The 25,783-nt window shown below is 53.9% G+C and overlaps 2 protein-coding genes across 12 annotated transcripts in view; one reads left to right on the plus strand and one right to left on the minus strand.

Annotated features, from left to right (window-relative positions):
* The window catches only part of DUOX1 (dual oxidase 1), a 36,625-nt gene extending 31,538 nt beyond the window's left edge, over positions 1-5,087 (plus strand). For all 5 annotated transcript variants that reach the window (XM_077939315.1, XM_077939317.1, XM_077939314.1 and 2 more), the window contains 6 exons: positions 731-884; positions 1,615-1,847; positions 2,097-2,255; positions 3,398-3,553; positions 3,656-3,784; positions 4,640-5,087. In XM_077939315.1, coding sequence (XP_077795441.1) covers positions 731-884; positions 1,615-1,847; positions 2,097-2,255; positions 3,398-3,553; positions 3,656-3,784; positions 4,640-4,762 — 954 coding nt within the window. In that variant the 3' untranslated portion in view covers positions 4,763-5,087. The remainder of the gene's footprint in view (positions 1-730; positions 885-1,614; positions 1,848-2,096; positions 2,256-3,397; positions 3,554-3,655; positions 3,785-4,639) is intronic.
* Positions 5,088-6,979: 1,892 nt separating this feature from the next.
* SHF (Src homology 2 domain containing F) overlaps positions 6,980-25,783 on the minus strand; it is a 63,681-nt gene continuing 44,877 nt past the window's right edge. For 3 of the 7 annotated variants that reach the window (XM_077939323.1, XM_077939322.1, XM_028850872.2), the window contains 6 exons: positions 17,899-18,040; positions 14,961-15,167; positions 13,302-13,442; positions 11,897-12,068; positions 11,633-11,752; positions 6,980-7,897 (listed from right to left, as the gene is read on the minus strand). In XM_077939323.1, coding sequence (XP_077795449.1) covers positions 7,711-7,897; positions 11,633-11,752; positions 11,897-12,068; positions 13,302-13,442; positions 14,961-15,167; positions 17,899-17,932 — 861 coding nt within the window. In that variant the 5' untranslated portion in view covers positions 17,933-18,040 and the 3' untranslated portion in view covers positions 6,980-7,710. Of the gene's footprint in view, positions 7,898-11,632; positions 11,829-11,896; positions 12,069-13,301; positions 13,443-14,960; positions 15,168-17,898; positions 18,041-21,745; positions 23,661-25,783 lie in introns of those variants that run through there. The other 4 variants (XM_077939324.1, XM_028850873.2, XM_077939320.1 and 1 more) reach the window with 4 other exon arrangements.

Below are 25,783 nucleotides of genomic sequence, written 5' to 3' on the forward strand. Positions count from 1 at the left end.
CATGCCATTGCACTCCAGCCTGGGTGACAGAACGAGACTCTGTCCCCCCGACTCCACAAAAACGAAAGTACTGTGGATGACAATGCATGCACTAAGAGAGTTAACAGGCAGATGTGGTAGAGAGGACTGAGGGGAGGCCTGAGGAGGTGATGTTTCTACTGAGACCTGAAAAATGAGATGGAGCAAGCCATGGGAAGAACCAGGAGAAGGGCATTCCAGGTAGGAGATGCAAAGGTCCTGAAGCAGAAAGGACTTGCCATGTTTGAGGAACAGGGAGGGGAGAATGGCTGGCAGGCAGAAGTCAGAGTACTTGCGAGGCCTTGTAGTGCAATGGGAAGGCCACCAAAGCTTTTAAAGCTGGGGATGAACAGGATAAAATGAACTTTTAAAAGTCACACTGGCTGCCTTGAAGAGACAGGAATTATAGTGAGGCAAGACCAGTGGAAAACCTCCTTCCACTGGAAGGCTCCTGCGTGAGTCCAGGTGACAGGTGACATCACTTGGTCTAAGGTGGTGTCAGGGAGCTAGAAAACACTCTCATTCCTCATGGAATGCTACGGAGGATGGAGTTGGGAATGGTGAGGTTTTGCAACCTAGAAGGAGCATGGTACATGGTGAGGTGGGGGCTGGATATGCCAGCGGGGAAGGATGCAGGGTCTGAGGCCTCAGCTGGCCCCATACTCTGCTGTGGGTGTCGCTAGGTCTCAGCAGAGCTCTTTCCTCCATCCAGCTCATCATCCATGGTAGCTTTGCTCTGATCCAGCTGCCCCGTTTCCACATCTTCTTCCTGGTCCCAGCAATCATCTATGGGGGTGACAAGCTGGTGAGCCTGAGCCGGAAGAAGGTGGAGATCAGCGTGGTGAAGGCGGAGCTGCTGCCCTCAGGTACTAGCCTGGCAGGAGATCAGTTTGGTGGCACTGAGGGAACTGACGAGGCAGAGTCTAGACCACACAGTCTTCTGTTCGGGCCCAGTGGAGCTGGCAGGGGCCTTGGGTGGCAGGGACAAAGGAGCTGGTAGGGGCCAGGCGCAGTGGCTCACGCCTGTCATCCCAGCACTTTGGGAGGCCAAGGCAGGTGGATCACGAGGTCAAGAGATTGAGACCATCCTGGCCCACATAGCGAAACCCTGTCTCTACTACAAAAAAGAAAAATACAAAAATTAGCTGGGTGTGGTGGTGCACACCTGTAGTCCCAGCTACTTGGGAGGCTGAGGCAGGAGAATCAGTTGAACCCGAGAGGCTGAGATCGCACTGCTGCACTCCAGCCTGGCGACAGAGCAAGATGCAAGACTCCAGAAAATAAAAAGGGAAGGAAGGAAGGGAGGGAAGGAGGGAGGGAGGAAGGAAGGAAGGAAGGAAAGAAGGAAGAGCTGTTTGCCAGAGGACCTGAGCCTCTCTCATCACAGAGAGCAGAGAAGCTCAGGCCAGGCTGCCCCTTGCCCAGCTGACCCTCAGCCCCAGTGCTGCCTGGCCCTCCACAGGGTGAGCTTCTGATGGGGGAGGCCTCCCTTGTCATATTCCAGAAGCAGAGCTGAGGCTGGGGTGGGGAGCTCTCTGGAGGCCACATTGTTGCTGGGTTCAGGGCAGCAGCCTCTCACCCACCGTCCCTCCCCAGGAGTGACCCACCTGCAGTTCCAGCGGCCCCAGGGCTTTGAGTACAAGTCAGGGCAGTGGGTGCGGATCGCTTGCCTGGCTCTGGGGACCACCGAGTACCACCCCTTCACACTGACCTCTGCACCCCATGAGGACACGCTCAGCCTGCACATCCGGGCGGCAGGGCCCTGGACCACTCGCCTCAGGGAGATCTACTCAGCCCCGACGGGTGACAGATGTGCCAGATACCCAAAGGTACCAGACCCAGGGCCAGATGTGCCACATGCTTCCATATCCCCTTTGAAGGCCTTGGTCCGCCAGCACTAGACTCCCCGCTCTGTTCCTCCCCTCTGTGCATCTAGAGACTGGTTGTTCCAGATAATACCACAAACCCTCCTCTTCCCCTCACTCCATATACGTATCTGCCTTTCCCTTTCTCTCATTTCTGGCTTCCAATCTCCGGTGGTGGCCAAGCTTAACTCAAACCCACGCCCCTCCCTACAGCTGTACCTTGATGGACCATTTGGAGAGGGCCACCAGGAGTGGCATAAGTTTGAGGTGTCAGTGCTAGTGGGAGGGGGCATTGGGGTCACCCCTTTTGCCTCCATCCTCAAAGACCTGGTCTTCAAGTCATCTGTCAGCTGCCAAGTGTGCTGTAAGAAGGTGAGTGCCCCCTCTTCCCACCAACCCATGGCCCCTTCTTCCTTGTCATGGTACCCATCTGTGCCTTTCTCCTCTGCCTTTGTTCTTGGCTTCCCTGAACTGGGCAGGTACAAGTTGGTTTGAAACCTGGGGTTGGTGGTGGGTGGGGTGGTATCAAAATATCCTAGACCCTGAAGGACAGAACTGGTTTGCAGATGCCTCCAGGATCCTGCCTGGTTTACAAATACTCCTTCCCTCAGTTAGGGGTGCTCCACATAGGATTTGCTTCTGGGAGTTCCTCCAGGCAAGGTTGGAGGGGATAAAAAAACCCATTCCTTCTTACAGAGGATCCCAGCACTTGCAGCCTTATTGGGCTGGGAGAGGGAAGGGCATGTTGGGTGGGGCACAAGTGGAACTGGCTCAGCTCTCAAGAGGAAGAGGAGGAGTGGTGGCAAGGCAGGGCTGGTGGGCCAGGTTGGCCCCAGCAACAAACCCTCAGGTCCTCACACGGGTCCTTTCACACCAGCCTGGACCTGGTGGCAGGTCCCTGCTCGTTTCTCTGGGCCTGGCAGGTGAGTCAGGGGCGCTGGAATGCGCAGGGCAGAAGCCCAGCCCATGTGCTGTCAGCATTCAGAGGGTGACAGCTCCCCTGCTCTCCTCTGCCCTCTGCTTCTTAACTACACACCCCACTTTACCCCTCTCAGAAGCTGCAGAGGGCTCCCCGCAGGGCAGCTTCCACCTGCTGGTCTCTCTTTGAGCCCATTCCCATCTGCCCAGGCAGCTGCTGGGTCTCCCTGAAGCTGCTCTGTGAAATGCCCTTTAGCCACTAGGTGCCTGGCAGCCTGAGCAGGAACCACTGGAGGGAGCTGTAGGACAGGCTGAGCATGAGAGCTGCTTCCCACCCCAAAGACCTTCACCTCCCCATCACCAAGGGACCTTTCCCATGGCCCTGGGGTCTCTCACTTCCACCTCTCTGGGCCCTGGGCCAACTCCATCTCTGGCCTTAGAGCCTGGCCCTGTGGCCCATACACTCCCTCTCCCCCGGCTGTCTAGGGAAGGGCACAAGCTGGCTGAGGTCAGAAGAGTTCTGTTGGTATGGACACCCCTGGGATGTAGGGAGGCTGAGCTGAGCTAGGTCCTGAGCTCCAGCCATGTGTCCCCAGATCTACTTCATCTGGGTGACGCGGACCCAGCGTCAGTTTGAGTGGCTGGCTGATATCATCCGAGAGGTGGAGGAGAATGACCACCAGGACCTGGTGTCTGTGCACATCTACATCACCCAGCTGGCTGAGAAGTTCGACCTCAGGACCACCATGCTGGTATGTCAGGGCCCACCAGGAGGGTATGTGGGCCACTGTCTGAGGTAGGAGTTGATCCTAGCCGTGCGTGGCTGAACTTTGTTCCACCCTTCCCTACCATAGTACATCTGTGAACGGCACTTCCAGAAGGTTCTGAACCGGAGTCTATTCACGGGACTGCGTTCCATCACCCACTTTGGCCGCCCCCCTTTTGAGTCCTTCTTCAACTCCCTGCAGGAGGTCCACCCCCAGGTCAGTCCAATCCATATCCAGGTTCACTTCCTCTTTATCATTTGGGGTCTGAGCAAAGCTCCCAAACCTGCCCCATCAAGGAAGAAACTGACTGCTGATGAGAACCCATCCCCTGGGAGATTGGTGGGGTAACAGAATGGAAAGGATAGGTGGGGGTCACTCTTAGGTGCTAAGGAAGGAGGCAGGCAATAGGGACTTGCCATCTCTGAAGCCATGATGTATTGTCCAGAAGGAAGAGCTCAATCATTGAGCTAGTCCTCGTCATAAACTCAGGGCTACCCTCACCAATACTGAGTCAGTCCTCACCCTGGACACTGACAGAACCTTTACTGTGAGCACTGGGCTAGTCACTACTCACAAATACTGGGCTAGCCCTCCATGAGACGCTGAGCTGTTCTTCAGCTTTAACACTGATTAACCCAACCCCTATTAGCAATGTTGATCTAGCACCTAGCAAAATTCCACTAGACTTATAAACACTGAGCCAGCCCTCACCATGCAAACCATCAGGAGCGCTTCCTTTTTTTTTTTTTTTTAAAGAATGGGTATTGCTCTGTTGCCCAGGCTGGAATGCAGTGGTGCAGTACCAGTTCATTGTAACCTCCAATTCCTTGGTGCAAGCAATCCTCCTGCCTCAGCCTCCCAAGTAGCTGGGACTACAGGAGTGTACCACTATGCCCGGCTAATTTTAAAAAAAAAAAAAAATTAGAGACGGATCTTGATATGTTGCCCAGGTTGGTCTTGAACTGGGGAGTTACCCCTTCCTGTGAACATTGAGTTATTCCTGCCTCTGAACACTGAGCTACCTCTGCCTCTGAGCAATGAGCTAGCCTTCACTTATTCCTCCTGCAACAGGTCCGGAAGATCGGGGTGTTTAGCTGTGGCCCCCCTGGCATGACCAAGAATGTGGAAAAGGCTTGTCAGCTCATCAACAGGCAGGACCGGACTCACTTCTCCCACCATTATGAGAACTTCTAGGCCCCTGCCCAGGGGTTCTGCCCACTGCCCAGTTGAGCAGAGGTTTGGGCCCACAGCTCACCTCTGTTCTTCCTATTTCTGGCTGCCTCAGCCTTCTCTCATTTCTCACCTCCCAACCTTGTTCCAGGTGGCCATGGTCAGTCACCAGGTATGGGCTCAGGGACCTCCAGGCCTAGGATGTGTCTCAGCCTGGAGAAATGGTGGGGGAGGGGGGACATGTCTAGGGTCTAGAGTGAGAAGTAGGGGAGCTACTGGTTTGGGGCAAAGTAAAACCTCTGTTTCCAAACTTCAGAAACAAATCTCAAAAGACAAACTGACCCGACAAGTACCGTGTGTGTGCAGGTCTGTATGTGTGTTGGGGTGGCGAGTGTAAGGATGCACTGGGAGCATGGATGCTGGCATCTTAGAACCCTCCCTACTCCCAGACCTCCTCCTCTTCTGGGGTCCCCACTGTCAGAAGGGCTGGCAATTGCCTTGCGGGAGGTAGAGGCTGGACCCATGGCAAGCCATTTACGGAAACTCACTCAGCACCACAGTTTAACACCACGACTGATTTCACCCAAGGTTTTAAGCACGTTCTTTCATCAGACCCTGGCCCAATACCTATGTATGCAATGCTCCTCAGCCCTCTTCTCCCTGCTCCAGTAGTCTCCCTTACAAATAATTCACTTTTCTGTGTTCAGGGTTTCTTTATTCTGCCCTAGAACCCAGACATCTCTCAAGCTGGCCAGTGTCCTGAGTAAAGGAGCTGGCCCAAGGTAAAGCGCCCCAGCTAGAGATCCCTTCCCCAGCCTAGGGGTGCCCTTCTTGACAGAGGGTCTGTCAGCCACTAGTGTGAGGCCTGGTGAGCCTGCTCAGGAGGGGCAGAGAGGGTGTGGAAGCTTCTGGAGGAGGTGGGCTGGGGAAGAGAACGCGGGAGGGGCAGACTCAGCTGGAGCCTATAGGGAGCCAGAGCAATCTGGCTTCTTCCAGGACCTCAGTGACTCCCAGCCCTTCTCTGAGCAAAGGGAGAGTTGGGCACCCGTGCCTACATGGCTCTTCCAGGCAGTGAGATGAGGGCAAGGAGACAAATGAACACATCACCCAACCTCTCTGGCCTGTTTTCCCATCTGCAAAATGGCTGGATGCTCTCCTAGTCGTCTTAAAGACAGGACAACCCTCTGAGGGATTTTTTTTTTTTTTTTTTTTTTTTTGGAGACAAGAGTTTTGCTCTTGTTGCCCAAGAACAACTGCACGATCTCGGCTCACCGCAACCTCTGCCTCCCGAGTTCAAGCGATTTCTCCTGCCTCAGCCTCCCGAGTAGCTGGGATTACAAGCATGCACCACCAGGTCCGGATAATTTTGTATTTTTAGTAGAGACTGGGTTTCTCCATGTTGGTCAGGCTGGCCTCGAACTCCCGACCTAAGGTGATCCACCACCAACCTCGGACTCTCAAAGTGCTGGGATTACAGGCGTGAGCCACCGCGCCCGGCAAGAGAGTGCCCAATTTAAACGCCTACATACCACATATCCTCAATTTCGAGGAAATAGCCACTGGTTTAGAAACTCTCAAGTACTGTGATTCACAGCACACTTTGGAGGTTGCATGTTTAGGTTCTGGAAGAGGCCCTCGGACGGCCCTTTGGCGCAGTGGTCCCCGGAAGGTGCCTGCCCAGCACGTCCGGGGGTCCTGACCAGCCTGCCCGCGGGATGGGGCGGGCCTGAGAGCCGCTCCGCCTGGCGGCCCAGTGGGCCTTCCCCGGCCGGCCCACAGGCCTGGGCGGGTTCCAGCGGTGGGCGCCGGCCGGGGTGCGGTCTAGGCCCCGGGCCGGTGGTTAGGGGCTCGCAGGCCGGCCCCGCCCGCGGGTCTGTCCGGGACAAACCCTTCCGTCAGGGGGGCGAGGGAGGCGCGGCAGGCCCTCAGTTCCTTGGCCATGGAGACAAGCGCGGCCTCCGCAGCCCGCCCCGCCAGCTTTCCCGCCTCCGCCGGCGCGCGGCTTCAGCGTGGCAGGACGCTCCGCTCCCCGGCCTGGCGCGCTGCCTCTTTGTCTCTCCGCGCCTCCCCTCCTCCCAGACAAATGGCTGTTGGCAGGAAGTTGGACGCGCTCCGGGGAAGCCGCGCGCCGCGGGGAGGGGGCGCCGCGCGGCCAGCGGGCCTTGGGTGCCCCCAGCCAGGGCGGGGGCGGCGGCGATGTTTTGACATCTCGTCAAAGAAAGGAACTTGATGCTTCGAAAGTGCTTTTCACAGCCGGGCTGTGTCTGCTCCAGAGCTGATTTATAAGCAGAATCCACGCTCTCTTCTCCGCTCCCTCCCCCGTCAGCCCGGGGACGGCGCCGGAGGCGCGGGCGCGGCTGTGCCCGGCAGGATCGGGTTTATTTATTGCCTCTGGCCCGGAGCCGGGGCGGCCTGGGGACTGCACAGTTCCCTCTGCCCGAGCCCCTCCCCTTATCTCCCCACCCCCCAAAGCCGGCTGCTTCCCAGGGGCCTGCCTTCCCCAAACCCCAACAGACTCTGGGAGGAGCCTTCCGACGGTCTGGGGTGGAAGTCGGGGACGGAGGCAGAGAGATGGTCAGGCGCCCCATGGGGCCGAATTCTGCTCCACCTCGCAGGGACCCAGTGGGGAGAAGATGGTGGTGGTGGAGGTCGCCACCTCTGCCCTAAGGTCGGAAAGGAGCCGGAGCTGCCAATCTGAAACTCCCTACGACCCCAGCAGCTCTAGAACTCCCTTCCTCCAGGGGCTATCCTTTCTCTCCAGGGTTTCCTCTATCCCCAGCTCCAGCCAACCCCTTACTCCAAGGCCCCAGGAGCCCTTTCCCTTTAGAATAAGTTAAGGAATCTCCAGCTTCTGCTCAATACCCGGAGAAGAAAGGTTTGAAAGATCATGTCCCTGGCAAGCGCCACAGCCCTCAGCCAGGTGATGGGCACAGGGCTGGGTACAGGTCTATCACAGTGCCCTGGCTTCACATCTAAAGAGTCCGGATGGCCACAGGGTAGAGCAGGGACATGTGTTCGGCCCCCTTAATGGGTAGCTTGCGGCTGGCATAGTGGTGCACAATTTCTGGGACGCTGCTGAAGGGCGGGCTATTCTGGCCCAGCACATATTTGTGTTCCTTGGTCCGGGACAGCTTCATGTGCATGAATCCCTGGCTGCTCCTGGGAAGAGGAGAGGAGACTTTGATGAGTGGGGGCTCTCCTCAGCCCCCCATCCAGCCATTCAGTAACCCTCCCCAACCCTACAGCAAATGTGGTGATTCCAAAGCCAGCTGAGAATGTGAGGTGATTAGGGGAGGTGGAGGTCAGTCCAGAAAGCAGGGGTGGTGGTGGTGTAAGTAGGTAGCACTGGGCATTGGCTTTGTGGTGAGGCCACTGGGTGTGCCAAGAATGTGTGTACAGGGAGTATACAGGGTGTGTGCAGGTGGAAACTGAGTGACCAACACCACCCCCGACCCCTGCTGGCCAACCCTGGGGTCCAGGCACCCTGGCCCTCCAGCCTCTGTGGCCAGGGCCAGTTTAACCTCACCTTTCGTGAGCTGTATGGTAGGACACCTGTGAGGGGCTCCTGGTGGCTCATGTGGAACCACATACACCCTTGGCAGGAGGGTGGACAGATGTGACAACTAAGCTAGTCTTGGTTGGGGCTCTCCCTTCTAAAGACTAGGGGGAAGGGAGAAGCTGATCTGGAAGACCCCCCAAAATCTGGGAGTGCTCAGCTGCCTCCTCCTGGGGATATCCCTTCACTCTCTTGCTCTCTGGGTCTTCGACCAAGCCCCTAGCTCATTTATCTGGCCCTTCAGCCTACAATGACTTCATTCCCTTGCTCAGGGACATGCTCCTGCCTCTCCCATCTCCCTGCCACAACCAGGAAATCAGCATCAGTGCCTGGCTCTGCCCTCAAGACAAGGACCCCACTGCTCAGAGCTCTGGCTAGCTCCTGAATGTCCAGGGACCCTCGGCCCATGAGAGGGCACGGGAGTACCCAAGTACATTTGTCTAAACCACCACAGGCTTGGTCTGTGAGGCCTCAGGTCTGAAACCCAAGCACAGGCAAGGAGTAAGGAATGTTTTGGGGAGCCCTGAAGCCTAAGTGTTATATACTGCTGGCCACAGCCTACTTGGGGACAAGGACAGGGCTTAGAGATTAGTGTGGAAAGCAGAACCAGTGAGGGGGCTGCCTCCATCCTGAGGTCCACCCCCCAGAGAGGTGAGGCTGGCAATCCTCATCACTCGCCTCCCCTGTCTGGGTACAAAGACCCATTTCACCAGGCCCACAAGTGAGAAATCAGAGTGGGGAGGCTGAAGGGAGGTGACAGATGGGAGGAGAAAAGGAGGCCCCAAACTCCATCCCTCTGTCTCCCCAGGCATGGAGTCCTCAGGAGCCTAGCAGACTTCTGGGAAAAGGCCTGGGCCCCAGGGCTGGGCGTGTCAGGGTGCAGGGTGGCGGGGGCCATCTGTAGGTCTGAGATAACTGAGGCTGACAGCTCAGGCCCTTGGGAAAAGGAGCCAGGGGCCTGAGGCAAACGGCCCCTGTGGGTGGTGGAGAGGGGAGGCAGTGTCCCCTGTCAGGCCCAAGGCTGTGGGCAGCAGCATGGGCCCTGCTTTCCTTCACCTCTTCTCAGTTTGGGGCTGACCACTTCCCCCTTAGTCCCCCTGGGGAATTGTCTCTCCTAAAAGCTGCACATTGTTATCTTCTCGAAAGAGATCTGCCTAAGAAGGACAAGTGGCCAGAGAGCTCAGCAGCCATCTGGATAACCAACCTCCTGCAGAGGGGATGGCTGTGCTTTCCCGCCTCCTGGGACAAAGTCCCAAGGGTCCATTAGGACACAGCAAAGCCCCTGCCAGACCCTCAGGGTACTGGGGTTAGGACCAGCTGGACTGCAGGACCAGGCTGTAGAGCCTTTTTGAGGAAGTTGTTTAATTACCAGTGAAAGCCCTTCCATTAGGGAGAGAAGAGAAACCATAATCATATTTCAGAGAAGCCATTTATATGTAAACGAGGCTCTGGCAGACAGATGTGGAGCCAGGTCAGCCAGGGCGGGAGCAGGTCTCCAGGCCTGCCTTGCCATTTTACCTCCCAGGCTAAGGCAGGCTGGCAGGGCTCCACTCTGGGAGCCAGACCCCTGGCATCTCCCCTTACCTTAGCCTGTACCAAACAATAATATGGCACTGGTGGAGCCCTGGAATACCATGGTTTGTGGAGTCAGACAGAGCTGGGTTCAAATCCTGGTTTTGGGACTTTATTACCTGGTGGCCTTGGGCAAGTAACAAGCCTCTTTGAATTTATTTTCTGTCTATAAAAAAGAGATCTATCTTGCAGGGGAGTAGTTGCTTTAGAAATGGCATATAGGTTGCTTGGTGTGCTCCATGAACTTTAACTATAATTTTTAAGGCAATACACATTTCTGAGGTTATATACATCAAATTTTTGACAAAAACTCTTCTGGGAAATGCTTCTTTGATTTTATAATTCAAAGACTCCTAGAGTATGACAGCTGGGGAAAAAAAAGCGATATCTATCAATTCTACCTTTGGCAAAGGTAGAAACCGAGGCTTGGCGATATTAAGTGATTTCTCTAGGATCACATAGCTAGTTTATCAAATCCAAGAATAGAACTCAGGTTACCTGACTATAGTCCGGCACTTTTTCTATTATCTTTTTTTTTTTTTTTTTTTGAGACAGATTCTTGCTGTTGTTGGCCTGGGCTGGAGTGCAATGGCACGATATTGGCTCACTGCAACCTCTGCCTCCTGGGTTCAAGCAATTCTCCTGCCTCAGCCTCCTGAGTAGCTGGGATTACAGGTGCGCACCACCACACCCAGCTAATTTTTGTATTTTTAGTAGAGACCGAGTTTCACCATGTTGGTCAGGTTGGTCTCAAACTCCTGACCTCAGGTGATCCACCAGCCTCAGCCTTCCAAAGTGCTGGGATTACAGGTGTGAGCCAACACGCCCACCACTTTTTCTATTATCTTTTAGTGAAGTTGAATAATTATCCCCCAGATATGTCTGGTTTAGTAGCCCCAAGTTTCCATAGATTGGATTTGTTTGATGGTCCCACAGAATGTGGTACAAAGTGGTGCAGGTGTCCTACTAGTGATGGTGGGAGGCAAATGAACATACCACCCCACTGGCTTCCTAACATGGGGTACAGGGTCTACCAGGCAGAACTCCTGGTTGCCCAGGGCAGGGCTGGCCATGCTACCAGGGAGTCTGGGAGGCTGATCTACTGCTCCTGGGAGGAAAGCCTGATGGGAAGGGAGGGCCTTGCCTCCCCTACCTCTTCCAGGATCCAAAAGCTCAGACACCCCCCGTCCTCAAATACACACACACAGACACACACACTCTTCCTCAGAGTAAACAGGAATAACTTTGTGTCCACTACCCTGCCCTCCTTCCAGCACCCAGCCCCCCTCCCGCCCCCTCGCCACCCTATACCCTATAGACTCCCTCAGGAGTCTATAGACTCCCTATCTCCTTGCTTATGCTTCTAGAACATCTTGGACTTCCATTAATAATGACAGTGATGATTTATTGAGCCCTTAGCACTATGCTAAGCACTTCTCATGCATTATTTCACCTAATCCTTCCCTATATCATCCCCCATCCATTTCATTAGTAAGGAAACTGAGGCCTAGAGAGGTTAAGGGGGCCCAGGCCACACAGCTAGAACAGAACCCTTCTGAGCTGCATGCTGAGGATCAACTATTTCTCCCAATGGACTCTGAGCTCCCTGAGAGCAGGGGCTGAGTCTCAGACATCTCAGGACCCCCAGTGCCTGGGGATCATTCATGGGGGATGGGGACCTCCCCAGCTTGGCGGGCATAAGGGGAATACTGGAGTCCCCTTCCACCCTGCTGGCTGTCCCTGCACCCACAACCGTCCCCACTCACTTGAGAGACAGGGAGAAGTCATTCTTGCTGGTCTCACTGTTGCGTACCAGGTAGCTGGCCTCTTTGCACAGCCGGAGCAGGTTCTCGGCGTCGGTTCGGCTGATGGCCCCATGATACCAGCTAAGGATGAGAGAGAGGAAGGGGGGCATCTCTGCTGGGTCCCTCGCCGTCCAGGCCCACCCATTGTGGGTGTCCCCTGTAGGGAAGCCAGTGCCAGGAGGGGAGGAGCAGAGAGGGAGTCCCCAGCTGGACACAGACACTCACACCTGGTTTTCCAGAGGCAGTGCTGGATCTGTCCACTCCCCCAGGGGGCTGCTGGGCTCCACGCTTAGGGGCTTGGCTGACTTGGGGTTCCCTGCAGAGAGTCGGGGAGGTAGCCGCCCCTTCTCCTCCCGGCCAGGTGACAGGCAGCTCTTCTCCGATCCTTCAAACTGGGCTGTGGGGAACATATCAGTCATGGACTCTAAGGACCCTAGAGGTCCTCAGAGGTCCCTACTAAATAGCCAGTGCCCAATCCCTACTCCTTCCCCGAAAGGATCAAAGGAATGTTCTGGGAGGGCAGCCCAGGCTCAAGGGCCTGACTGGCTCTGGGGACATAATCTTGGATCCATCCCCAGGTGGGGGTGGGCCTTCTGTGCCACAGGGCCTCGCAGTCCCCACACTGTGGGAGGAGAGGGCAGAGAAGCAACCCGAGAAACCATGCACACTTCTCCCTCCAGAGCAGCTGACTGCCTTCCCCCAGTCCATCCTCTCAGGGTGGCTTCAGCGCTGATAATATTGTTTCTTTCTCCTCCTCAGAGTTCATTACCGTTCTCCAAATCACCCTGCCAAGCCATTCTGTAGAAATGACTTATCGATCTGAGAACAATTATCTGACTCCCCTTGGTGCCATCCTGACAGGCTAATCCTGCCCAAAGCCACCAGCCGGCTCGCCCCTCCCCCACCCCCAACGTTGCTGCCCACTGGCTCCCTTCCTCAACCCACAGAGGCCCAGAGGCAGCACCTCTGCCCTCCCAGACCAGGGCAGCCTGATAGCTGAGCCTACATAAGGAAAGGCTGAGCCCCCATGGGTCCCCTGGCCACAGGCACACAGGCACACATGCACGTATGGATAGACACCCTCCTTCATCCCATATTTTAAAATACAATATTCAGGCACAAATGTACAACCAGATGCTCATGCCTCTGCACACACACCCTTGGGTGCCCACTCTGGACAGAACTGAACATAGAGGAAGAATTAAGTGCATTCTTTCTCCTCATTTGGGCTCTTCTCTCCCTGTAGCCCTTTGAAGCCCTTATTGTCTTTCAGCCACCAGATGCAAGGGTCAGATCTGCTCCTTTGTGCCAAGGAGTTCCACACTTCCTGTGCCTGTCCCACCCCCACCTCAGGAGTATTTGCATTGCTGAAGGTCAAAGTGAATTTTAAATGGTGGATTTTTGTAGCGTGGTAAGGAACACATTAGAAAGGGGCCTCCCTGTAGGAGACACCATCCCACAGCTATGGGGAAGGGAGGAATGTGTATTTTGTCTCTTTCTTCTTATTCCCAAATGAGATTCTTCTTGGGGTCTCCAAACCCTGCCCCACCTCTCAACTCCTCCAACCCAACCCGCAGGGCCTGGAGGGGTGAGGACATGTCACCCTGGCCAGAAGCCCCCCAGGACCCACCGCTGCTGTCCTCCAGGCTGGGCTCAGGGAGGGGTGAGGCTGGACCGGAGATGTCCCTGTCCCCATCAGGCAGGGAGGGGCTGCTGTCCAGCTGTCCCACAGGTGGAGGCCAAGGTAGGTCTTTGATGACCTTAATGTCAACTGGAGCCAGCAGCAGAAGTGAGAAGAGAGACAGACAGTGACAGAGACAGAAAGAGGTAAAGGTTGAGACACCAAAACCCAGAGCCAGGACACAGGACAGCCTAGAAAGGAGGAGGGGGAGGGGCAGAGGCAGAGGCAGGTCAGCTTTTGGGGAGGGACTCAAGGACTGGGCGGAGCCAACGCTGACCACACCAGGCTGGCCTGGTCAGACGGTGGGAAGTGCAGGTGGCAAGCAGCAGGATGCAGGGTCTTGCTCTGCCAGCTCGTGGGTCCCCTTCATTTGACCTCTTACAAGCCTCCAGGGCCCACAGATACCAGGAACAAAGGAAATGCAGGACTAGGAGTGACCAGCCCCTCCCAGCACCACCTCCGGGTTCCCATAGCCTCCTGGCACCCACAGCCTTGCCTCCCTTTCTCCTTTTCCCCACAGCCTGGGAACTCGCAGGCAGCGAGAAAGAGCCAGCCTCGCCTCAGGTTGTCAGGATTACTCAGACTTGGGGGCAGATGTTTTATTGAAATTTAATGCCCACCCCCCATCTTGAGAAGAGTGATGCCACTCCGGCTGCTGGACTGCTAACGAGGTTTCCTAATGACGAGCATAGATTTTCCCATTAAGCAATCCAAACCGTATTGATTCTCCAAGGAGACTTCTGGAGATAAACGGCCCGTCCTCAATGGTGTGTGCTTTACAGGAAGAATATTAGAATCCTGTGGTTTTCCAGTCTGGCTGTCAGGGTGGGGAGGGCAGAGGAGGGCTGGGTCCAGCTCCAGGATGAGCCCCTTGCCCAAGCAGGGCAGACGGGCATATGCGGGCAGGAGTGAAGTCAAATGACATTTGAGCCCTTTATGTTCTCCCTGAATCAAGGACCCAGGAGCAAAAGCCCTCTCCCTGCTCCGGGCTCTTGCTCCACCCACCTCAGACCGCTAACATGAACTTTTCCATGGTGGGCTTGGACTTGGGATGGACAGTGGTGTGGCTGCAACAGAAGAAACCTGATCTTCATCTGGCAATCAAGGGATTTCTCATAGCCTCACTCTGCTCCTCAGAAATCTCCTTGGGGCCAGACACCCCTGGTCTGCCAGGGCCTACCACTGGGAGGCAGAGCCCTAGAATTCAGGTTACACCCATAGCTGTCTTCATTGTTTGAAGTAAGTGACTTCTTTTGTTAAATGTAAGTATTTTAACACATGTCACGAGTTTCATAAGTTTGTTTTGGAATTTATTTTTAAATATACCCAGTCCCCAAAAGATAGAAGTAGTCTAAGCCTCTTAGCTTCCAAGAGGTGGTGATGCAGGGCAATACCTTCATCCTTCTCCTGTACCCATTCCTTGACCCTAAACACAGCGCTGTGTCCACACTGCCAACCCCACCCCCTGCAGTACAGAACTCAACTACATTTCCCTAGAGTCCTGATCCTGGGCCTCCCTGGGCTCCTAGGGTCCACTCCTTCCATTCTCTTGAGCCTGGAAAGCTGCTCAGAGGCCCCGGCTGACCTGCCCTCTCCAACAGGACTCACCTGCAAAGGCTTTGGAAATCCGCTCCTTCTTCCACTCCCAGGGCTGGTCATACTCCTCGGGGGGCCTCTCATCATCCTCTGGCAGGCGGGACTCCCGGGGCCAGGGGGCCCCCTCACCTTCCGGGGTGGCCCCATCCTCCTCTGGCTCATAGGGTGTGTCATACAGAGGCAAGGGCTGAGTTGCTGTCTCCTTGGAGCCCCGGATCTCTGCCAGGGCAGGGCAGGAAGGGAGAGGTGAGGGCTCAGCCTTGGCTTTCTGGCTCCCCTCCTCTTACAATGCTTCTCAGCAACAAGCCAGGCCTCCTTCAGAGGAGATGCCCTGGCTCTGAGGGGAGCTCAGCAACTACACATCCTGGGTTCCTCAAACTCAAAACACTTCGGGTCACTAAAAGCAAGGGAGCCAATGAAGGCAAGGGCGAGTGGGCACCAGAGTAAAAGACAGGAAAAGGATCCTGCGACAGTCAGTGAGGGCTGGGTAAAATTTATGAGTTTAGGAAACTGAGGCACAATCCTCCCGTTGTCCACTTCCTCCCTGATGCCAAGTTCCATTTGTTTCCTTCTGTCTCAAATGATATCATTCTTTTTTATCTTTTTCTTTTTTTTTTTTTTGAGACAGAATCTTGCTCTGTCACCGAGGCTGGAGTGCCATGGCACGATCTCGGCTCACTACAACCTCCGCCTCCCAGGTTCAAGCGATTCTCCCATCTCAGCCTCCCGAGTAGCTGGGATTACAGGCACCTACCATCATGCCTGGCTAATTTTTGTAGAGACGGGGGTTTCACCATGTTGGCCAGGCTGGTCTTGAACTCCTGACCTCAGGTGATCTGCCTGCCTTGGCCTCCCAAAGTGCTGGGATTACAGGCATGAGCCACTGCGCCCGGACCGCAAATGATATCATTTCACAATCACAGAATTATTCTTTGCTGCCCAGACACTGTGGACCACCCCCGCCTTGAAACTTTCCCTTCAGCAAGTTACATTCATCGTCATAAAGACCTCTCGCTTAGACATTCCATGGTTTCAAACACATCACCTTCTCCAAAGCTAACTGGTTCTCTTTTTGGGATCACTGACCCAGCCCCACCATTATTTTGTCCTTCCTGACTATCTTGAATGCTAATATCTGACCTTCAGTTGTGTGGCCTCCTGTACCACTTCAGGTCACACAAGTCACATCTGCTTCTCCAAAGTGACTATTGGAAAGGCAGTGACCATCCTCACCAAGGACCTGGCAAATACTTTCTTTCTGATCACCCCCAGCTGGCCTCTCCCTAGATCCTCTCTTGGCCTCTGTTCCCCAAGACCAGGTCTTATGTATCTCTCCCTATCCTAATTCCTTGAAATATACGCCCAGCCTTATGGCACTTGCTGCATCTGTATTTCCAGTCATTTGTGTCCATTGCCATAAAGATCTTTTGCTTTGACATACCATCGTTTCAAACTGACCACCTTCTCCAAAGCTAGTAGTTCTCTTACTGGGATCACTAACCCCAGTGAAAATATGATAAAAGTTATGGAGCTACTCCCCAGAAAAATGTGCTCCTATATTTTCACATATAATTTCAGGGCATTCATGGGGGCTTCGTGGGGGCTTCCTGGGGTCCACACCCTCTGACCTAAATGGGGTAGTAAGCTTCTCACTTTCTCCATTTCCGTCTACTACACTGTTCTCCTTGGACCTGGCCCTCCTTCATTCTTCAAATCCCATCTGTTCTTTGCCAATACCCAGTGACCTTCACCCTCATCTTTCCGTGTGTAGGTTACTGCTAGGGTGAACCTGCATTCTCCAGGCTCATGTTTCCAAGGGCTCCATGCAATAATATTCCGGGGATATTCTTGACCATTCTCTGCCTCCCTTACCACCTCTCCCAAGTAGGAAGAGCAGTTTATTGTATTGGTCAGTGAATGCACGTTCTCCTGCTCTTGAAGAGAAAGAACATTCTGGTTCATGCAGTCAGTGGCCTGCTCCTGTGTGTCTTTGACCCCGAGCCCCAGGTACCGAAGAGCAGGCTCTGAGCTTGGATGGGGACAAGCTCTGGCTCTTCCTTTGCAGGGTTCCCCTACTAGGCCTACTGAGTTGCCCAAGTCTGAGTGGGCAAGTTTAATTCTGTGGTGAAGTATTAAGAAGCCCATTGTGGTGACACATAAGCCCATTGTGGTGAACATAAGTAATGTTCTCTAATCAACTTTATCAGTAATAAAGCTGACATTTTCGTCCTGTTCCTCTCTTGCTCAAGAATTCATTATGGCTCCACTCCCCGTTTTGAAGCAAGTCCAGATTCCTCATTCCAGCCTACGAAGCACTGCCCTGCCCGTCTCGGACTCTCTCATCTAGGTTCCCATGCACACCCAGCGCTAACATCATCTGCCCCTGAACAAACTTCCTCTCACCCTGCCTCAAGGCTGTGGCTTGGACAGACCCACCCCGTCCTCTCTGATCACCCCTATTTGATCTCTTTCCCCTGGACTCTCTCTCAGCCTCTGTTCCCAAGACACGTCTACTCATTTCTCCCTAGCCTCACTCTTTGGACTACTTGCCCAGGCTCATGACACCCACTGTAACCACATTTCCAGTCACCTTTCTCCAACTGCCATGAAGATGTTTCGTTTCAAACTCATCCCCCCTCCCAAGGCTAGTGGTTCTCTTTTTGGGATCACTGATCCTCCCAGCCCTCGCCACTATCTTTTCCTTCCTATCTTGAATGCTTCTATCTGCACTTCAGTTGCGTGGCCTCCTGTACCACTTCAGGTCTCATAGGTCACGGCTGCTTCTCCAAAATGACTCTGAAAGGCAGTGACCATCCTCCCCAAGGACCTGGAAAAGACTTTCTCCATATTTTCCAGGGACCAAAGAATCAGTCCTTAGACTTGTGAGTCACAAAGCCTGTTCTGCAGAGCCCAGGGCTCAGGGAGCACCTCCCCTGCCCCTGTCACTCACCGGCCATCATCTTTTGAGCCTCATAGGGCTCCATGTAGCCATCATTTTCAGGGACCTTCTCTGGGGCTCCTGAAGCTCCTGCTGAACCTTCACCAGTCTCCTGAACATCAAACGGGTCCGCATAGTCTTCTAGGATTGCTAGCTGTGGGAGGAGAGTGAAGACACTGGGCTTCAGGGAGAGGAGAGGCAACTCTGCTTCTCCCAAGCTACTCTGTCCATGGGAGCAAGAGTCCCAAGTAGGCTGCCTTCAATCCAGACCCCCAGGTACTCAAGGACAGGCTCTGAGCTTGGATGGGGACAAGCTCTGGCTCTTCCTTTGCAGGCCTTCCCAACTAGGCTGCCAACCAAGTGGTACATCTTTTTTTTTTTTTTTTTTTTTTTGAGACGGAGTCTCGCTCTGTTGCCAGGCTGGAGTGCAGTGGCGTGATCTCGGCTCACTGCAACCTCCACCTCCTGGGTTCACGCCATTCTTCTGCCTCAGCCTCCCGAGTAGCTGTGACTACAGGTGCGTGCCACCGAGCCCAGCTAATTTTTGTATTTTTAGTAGAGATGGGGTTTCACCATGTTGGCCAGGATGGTCTCGATCTCTTGACCTCGTGATCCGCCCGCCTCGGCCTCCCAAAGTGCTGGGATTACAGGCATGAGCCACCATGCCCGGCCCCAAGTGGTACATCTTTTCCACTAATTTTGTGCCTCTAGGCCATCTCCTAGGCTAAATGGCCAGAAGGAGGCTAATGGGCCTCAGGTCCTGCCTCAAGTCAGGGTCCAAGCAGGACCAGAGCCTATACCAGGTGGTTCAACAAAGGGAATTACTTCAGAGAAACAGTTACAAAGGTGTTGGAAGAGTTCAAAGAGCAAGCAAAGAACAGGCAGACAACTCAGAGATTAGCATGGTCCATGCTTACGAGGGCACTTCCAGGTGGTGAACGAATAAACAGCTGCTCATCATCAAGGAAGGGAAGGTTGAGTACTCACTTTTTCAGTTCTGCTGATGGATCCTCACAACCCCTGTCATGTGGGTATTACTGTCCCCATTTTAAGGAGTCAGAGGCTCAGGGAAGTTAGGGAACATGTCCAGGACCATTCTACGTAAGTTGAATTGGAACCCATGCCCTTTGTGCAAAAGGCTGCCAACCTGCCACCAGGGGGCATCTTGGCTGTCCTGGGAGAGAGAATGCTGGATGGAGTCAGCTTTGGGGCAGCCCTGAAGTTGTGCTGAAGTCCCTGTGGGTCCTGGAGGGCAGGGACAGGAAAGGCTTCCCTTTGGCCCTTCACTTCCCACACTGCCCCTTTCTCCCACACAAGTGGCTCACGGACACTCCTCTATGCCTGCTGTCATTCAACGCAGAGTGAACTGCAAACCACACACTCCGAAGAGGCGCTCAAGGTGCTCGGGGCGGGGCGCAGCTGAGGACAATAGAACCTTTCTCCAAACTGGGCTTGGGCTTCTCCTGATGGGGCGCTGGCTGAGGCAGAGACTGAGCCCAGTTCACCCAAGGCTGCCAGCACCCCGGGAGCACTGCACCAGTGGGTTGACAGGCGATGACAGGAGGTGGCTCCAGGGCCTGCGGCATGGGGAGAGGCCACTCTTGCCTTTCCTTAAATCTCAGTCTAGGCTTTGATTCTGAGCCAGATCAGGGCTGTAGGAGCCAGCTGGGCTGGGAGGCCGTGGGGTGACTGGCCTGCTCCGGGTTAGAGGGACTGGGAATGGTGACCGCTAGCAAGGCAGAGATGAAGAAAGGAGACTCTCCGCCTCGGAGACCCCTTCTGCACGTTCCTTCGACCCCGCTATTCCCTCGGAGGCACCTCCCAACGGCTCCTACCATCTCATCCGGGCTCTTCAGCTCCCACCTTGTTCTATTCATGCCCTCAGCTACTTTACCACCTCCCTTGCATCTCTGCCTGCTTGTGGGATAACCACCATCTCAGATCATCCCATTACCACCACCGGGCTATCCATACCTGGAACTCTGTCATTTTTGTCTTTCCAACTCCAGTAAGCACCTGACATACAGTAGGCACTAGACAAATGTTTCTCCTTGATTATCACCTATCTCCCCTTGGAGGCCTTCACCCCTAGTCCTGCTTCCGCCAGGAAGTAGAGAAAATAAATCCACTCACCCCTACCCACCCAAGCTGCTTCCTCCCAGGCCAACTGGCACCCACAGCCCCACCCTTTGACCAAGGGGGCTCTGTGGTCAGCCCACCTTCGGTGATTCTGTCGGTCGGCAGCCAGCATCACACTCTTGTGGCAGCCGCTCAACAGTGTCTGAATCAACCAACACATTATCCTTAAACCCTGCGACGTCTCTCCAGTGCTTCAGGAAAAAGTCTGTAGTTAAAGAGATTTGAAAGCTTCCACTTTCCTCTTTAGTTTCTCTCTACTCACCTTGGATCACTTTGTTACCAGAAAGCTGCATGTTCTTTCTACTTCAAAGGCTTTCCCTCTGCCTGGATCGCTTTCTCCTTCCTCCTCAAGAGCTAACTCTTATAGATGATTTCTTTAGCAAGCCTTTCGATACTCCCCCAGGCCTGTTAGGTGTCTCTGTGCTGGGCTATTATCACACTGCATGGTAAATATTTGTTTTGTTCCATGTTTTCCTGCAGACTGTGAGCTTCCTGAGGGCAGGAACCATGTTTACTGTCAAATTCCTGAAAGCTCTCCGTAAATATGTGTTAACCCCATTCACATAAAACAGGAAGAATGGACAAAGGAAGTACTTTTCCTTGTTCACTCAGCAGAGGAAGCATAAATCTGGATTGGGTGGGGTCATATGAGGGGACAGTCTTTCCAAGCGAAGCTGTGTCATCAGAAGCTGCTCGGCAGAAGTAGCTGGTCCAAGCCCCCGATATTCCCCCCACCCCTGCTCCTCCACTCCATAGAGCCCCTCCAGCCTCTCCCTCACCAAGCCTGCAGGCAGCACCCTTCTTACCCAAGTCCTGGGCCCATGCCCAGTGCCGCGACCCCTCCCAGGCTGGCGTGGGCCTCCTCAGCTCTAGCCTGCAGTGCCCGTGGGCGCCCCGGTGGCAACTCTGTGGGCAGCTCAATGGCTCCTCTGTTCCATTCCTGGCTCCACACCCAGCTCCAGGAAGCCCCGGCCCCACACCCTGGGCTGGGATGCCCAAAGGAGCCGCCCACAGGGCTAGGAGTCAGGAGCAGCAGCAGAGATGCCAGTTGGGAAGGATGGCAGGACAGGCACCCACCCTGGGCACAGAAGATCCCGGACAGAACCCAGGCCTGCTTTCCTGTGGCTTCTAGGTCCCCAGGATAAACTGCTCAGTGGAGGAAGCTGCCCCTATAGGCTTCCGACCCCTTTGACCTACCCTAATTTGTTGATTTGTTTATGGTCCCTTTGCCCCACTCTGACGTGCTCACTACTGTATCCTGCATCAATCTCAGGGCTAGCACACAGTAGATACTCAATGTATACTAAGGGACGCTCAACAGGTGTCCTCTCCAGACTCCATCCTCTGGAGTGACATCACCTTTCAGATTCACCTTGACCTCTAATGGCTGCAGGATCAGGCTCTCAGCAGATCTACATCTGAATAGAAATCAAAGACTGTGGCGCAAAGGCCAAAGGGAGGAATTGTCCGCAAAGGAAGGAATTGTCCGCAAAGGACTTTTGGGGAAGACACCTAAAACCACGGCTGGTATTTAGGCACACTCTCTGATATAGCCAGAATGCTGCTGAAATGCTGAAAGAGTTCCAAACTAGTAGGTAAAGTATCTACTACCCAGAGGATCCCATCCCTCTCCTTCCTGCCACCCGGCAGGGTGCCTCCAGGACTCTGCTATTGTGTCTGTTCCAACTGGGCAGTGCCCCTCCCAGAGCAGCTGTCATACTTTGAATCTCCTTCCTGCTCAAGCCTCTCCTGTGGTAGCTAGCAGGCCCGCCATCTGGTTCCTCTTCCACTCTGCAACTGGGCCAAGCAACACATTCTTGACCCCCACCACGGGGCTCCAGGGGGGTGTGGATCTAGGAGGAGCAAGAGGGGCACGCGTTACAATGCGCGCCTTGCTCTGCAAGGTCCCCAAAGTCTACCACTGCCCCCTCCTCTATTTCTTTAGCTTACACTGAGTGTCTGGAAACCTCTTTTTATCTGTAGACCTCTGTCTTTTTATCTGTAGAAAAAGGATGGTAATAGTACCCATATCATAGGGTTGGGAAGAGGAAAATTAATTTGTAAAAGTTCTTAGCCCAGAGGCTGGCATGGAGTCAGTGCTGAACAAATGTTAGCTCTGAGGATAATCTTTTACATTCAGGTATTAAGGCCTCAGAGTTTAGGTGCTTGTCCAGGGTATGCAGCTTGTCAGCAGCAGAGACAAGACAGGGACCCTGACTTCCTGACTTGTAGTGTCTTACTACAGATTTTCCAAACATTTGGGAAATGCAGCATCTTCTCTCCTCTATTTGTAGATTTAAAATACACTTTAAATCTAAGCAGTCCTGCAGCAAAGAAATCAGTCTAATTTTGTTTAATCCTGTAATTTCTCAAAAATATTTAACCATGGAAGCCCTTTGTCACTGAAAATCTATTAACCCGTTACAGTTTGGGAAGTAATGGTACATTACTTACCTTCCTCGAGATCAAACTTTTTCTACCCATGGTTCCTGCTTATTGCAATGTCCTTCTCCTATTTTATCTGAGAAATCCCTTGACATAAAACAAATGTCTTTCCCTTTTCTAATTACAAGAACAATGCCTTGTTTATAAAACAGTCACACATTACAGACATGCAGTCGATCCTACCAACCCTCATAAGACCCTTGGGTATGTCTGGTGCCACCTTAGGACTGGGGAGCAAGTGGTGGTCCCCAGCATTCAGGAAGTGGTAAACTCAGTACAAAACACACCCCTCATTCCTTCCCTAAGAGTCTGCTTCCTCTTGTTCATTAGCAATTGCTTAGTGAATACCTCCTCTCTGCCAGGCACTTGGTGGTAGGTGCTGAGGGTCCAGGCATTGGGCTCACTCTACTACCTGCTGGCTGAGAAACCGTGCAAGTGTGACTCAGCATCCTGTGCTCTGGTTTCCCCATTTGTAACCTGGGGATAGTAGTAGAATCTTCCTCACAGGATTGTTTTCAGGATCAACTGGTCTAACACATGTCAGCTGCTTCAAAATGGTACCAGGCACAAGGGAACTGCTTAGTAAATGTCAGCCACCATATTATTAAAGACAAAAAGACCAAATTTCTGAGTCCTTCTGGAGGAGGCCCACAGTGATAGACACAAAATAAGCTCCAAGTTGTGAAGCCCTAAGGCTGGGCACCAGGCTCTGGGGGCACCCACAGGCCCACCACATGCAGGGTTTGGGCCCCACTTTTGCTCTCACATAATATGTTGATTCTGTGGTGAGGGCTAATGGAGTGGGCAGCAGGTACCCCTTCAAGCCCTGGGCCCCAGCCAGGGCTTGCTCAGCCTAGCCAGCAGCTCCCATCCATGGTCCTCAGGTTCCCAGCTCCCAACAGGCAAAGCGCCAGAGCTGAGTTGTCACTGAGTCATTCACTAGCCAAGGTGAGAAGCACAGATGTCTTCCAGACAGAGTTGGTGCCGCAGTGTGGGGTGACGGCACTGGGTGGAGTGGTCAGGCCTGCCATCCAGTCCCCCAGTAGCTGCAGGCCTCAGCCATCCTCAAAGCAGCAATGGCAGCACAGATGGCCAGCCTGTGAGGTTTAAGAGATTTAACTAGTCTACAAAAGTTCCTTCACCTGGACTCCTCCCTTCTCTTCCCTTCCTTCCCCAGACTCTCCTCCTCCCTCTATCTCCATCTGCAAGATAAGCAGATTGGACCTACAGACTCTGTGGAAGTCCTAAGAAGGAACAGTAAAACAAACAAGCAAACAAACTCCAAAAAGGCAAGCACCAGGTCTTCCAGGTGCTGTGTCCCTTTCAGCACCTAATGACATACACTTAATGAACACTGGCTAAGGGATGGTCCTACATTGACTGGCAGCCCCGATCAATCCTCCTAACCTCAGGGCAGGAATGTCTTGTTCAACTTCAGATGCCCTCACTGTATCCCTCACTTAACTCTTCCTACCTCTGTCTGTTTCCTCCTTTTCAAATCTGTGCCTGGAGGATCCAAGTCCTGTGGATATCATCTGTGAGATACAACTATTTTTTTAAGTTCTTAACATTTTGGGGCTTGTGAACCCCTATGAGAATCTAAGAGCTATACCTTTCCCCAGAAAAATAGGAAATATCTGCACACAATTTCTGGAGGTTCATGAAGCCCAGGAACCTCTCCATGAGCTAAGAAGAGCCCTGGTTTTAATCCAGGGTGCCTGACTGTCTTATTGTCCATGTTACCTCCCCACCCAGCCCCAAACATGTATCTTGGCATGAGGGAGGCAAAGGACACACCGCACAGATGGTCACAGACAGCTCAGAGCTTCGTCCAATCAGAGCCCTGTTCCCATATCCATCCCCTTCCCTAATTACACCAGGTTTTTCCTGCTGAAGGTCTGAGAAAAGGGAGCAAAGCAAGGGAAGGCCCAGCTCTCTAGCCCCCCTGCCAGAGCATGGCCTGGGGGCCAGACAAGGGCCCAGCATCACGAAGAAGCTCTTCCTCTGGCCAGATGGCAAGGCCCTGCCTGCCCGTTGCAGGGCGCGGCTCCTGCTGCTCCCACACCTGCCCTGCTAGGCCTGCCCAGATGGCCACCCCTGCACCCCTGCCAACTACAGCAGTGGGTCCCAGGATGGGCTGGCAGCCAGAACCCCGCGTGGAGAGAAGGCTAATGGTCCTGAGCCCCCCTGGGCCTCTCAGGGTACTGTCCAGGACCTGGTTCTCTCCTGCCCCCATACTAACTGGGTTTCTGCTCAATCCCTCTGGCTTGTCATAGAAACACCTCCACCCATTCCATCAAATCTCATGACCCATCCCTTCTCAGAGGGTTCTGACTCCCCCAGCCCCAGCCACTGGGTTCCAGAGGAGAGAATAGGCCAGCACAAAGCACATCCCTGTTCCCAGGCCTCATCTCATGTCAGGAGGAGACCTCAAAGCAAGCCAGGAGGCCTGAGAGAATGAGGAACAGAAAACAGTGAGAAAGTAGCCACATAGTACATAAACACCAGCTCCACTGGGCCACAGGGGCATGCGCCAGCTCACATCCAGGAGCAGCATCTCTTAGGTTTAGGGTAAGGGACTCAGTCTGAGCTTTTCCTAGGGGAAGACTCAGACCCCAAACTCTGCTCCTAAATGGGTGGGGAGCTGCTGTCTCTAAATGGTGGGAGGCCCCAGGTCAGGGCCCATAGAGATATAGCATCCCTGCCCCGGGCCAACTTAGATGGCATCCTGGGTCTTTCTCATCACACCCATTAAAGAAACCACAGATTGTATGGCTCCTGGGAGAGCCTGCTGGATTTCATTCCTGTCCCTGTAGCTGACAAAGGAGTCAGACATCTCTTGGCCCCTAAGTCTGAAAAGCACACAGATCACAGGGCTGACCCAAGCTGAGGCATGGAGGCCCTTGGCAAGAAGAGGCTGTGAGTTGCTGCATGGAACTGTGTGGGTGCAGCCCCTTCCTTGGGGGTGTCTGGGAAAATGTGCAAGGGAAGCTGCGGCTAGGGGAGTCCCTGACCCTCAGGCCACCCTGATAATGGACAGTCACCATTCAGGACATATTTATGCATCCTTCTTTATGTCAAGCATTGTGTCAGGCACTTGGGAGACACAAGAAGACATGGTCCGTGTCCTGGAGGAGCCCATGGCTTGGTGGGCAGCCTGTTAGGTCATCCAAGCCACTGTAGAGAGGAGAAGGGCCAAAGACAGCTCAGGCCCATGTTGCCTGTGCCAAACAGGCAGTGGTTAGAGAGGAGGAGACTGACTGGTCAGTGGGAAGAACAGGGCCTACCCCTCTCTCTGCCTCACTGTCACCAC

This window comes from Macaca mulatta, chromosome 7, assembly GCF_049350105.2.
Source record: "Macaca mulatta isolate MMU2019108-1 chromosome 7, T2T-MMU8v2.0, whole genome shotgun sequence".
Classification (NCBI taxonomy): Eukaryota; Metazoa; Chordata; class Mammalia; order Primates; family Cercopithecidae; genus Macaca; species Macaca mulatta.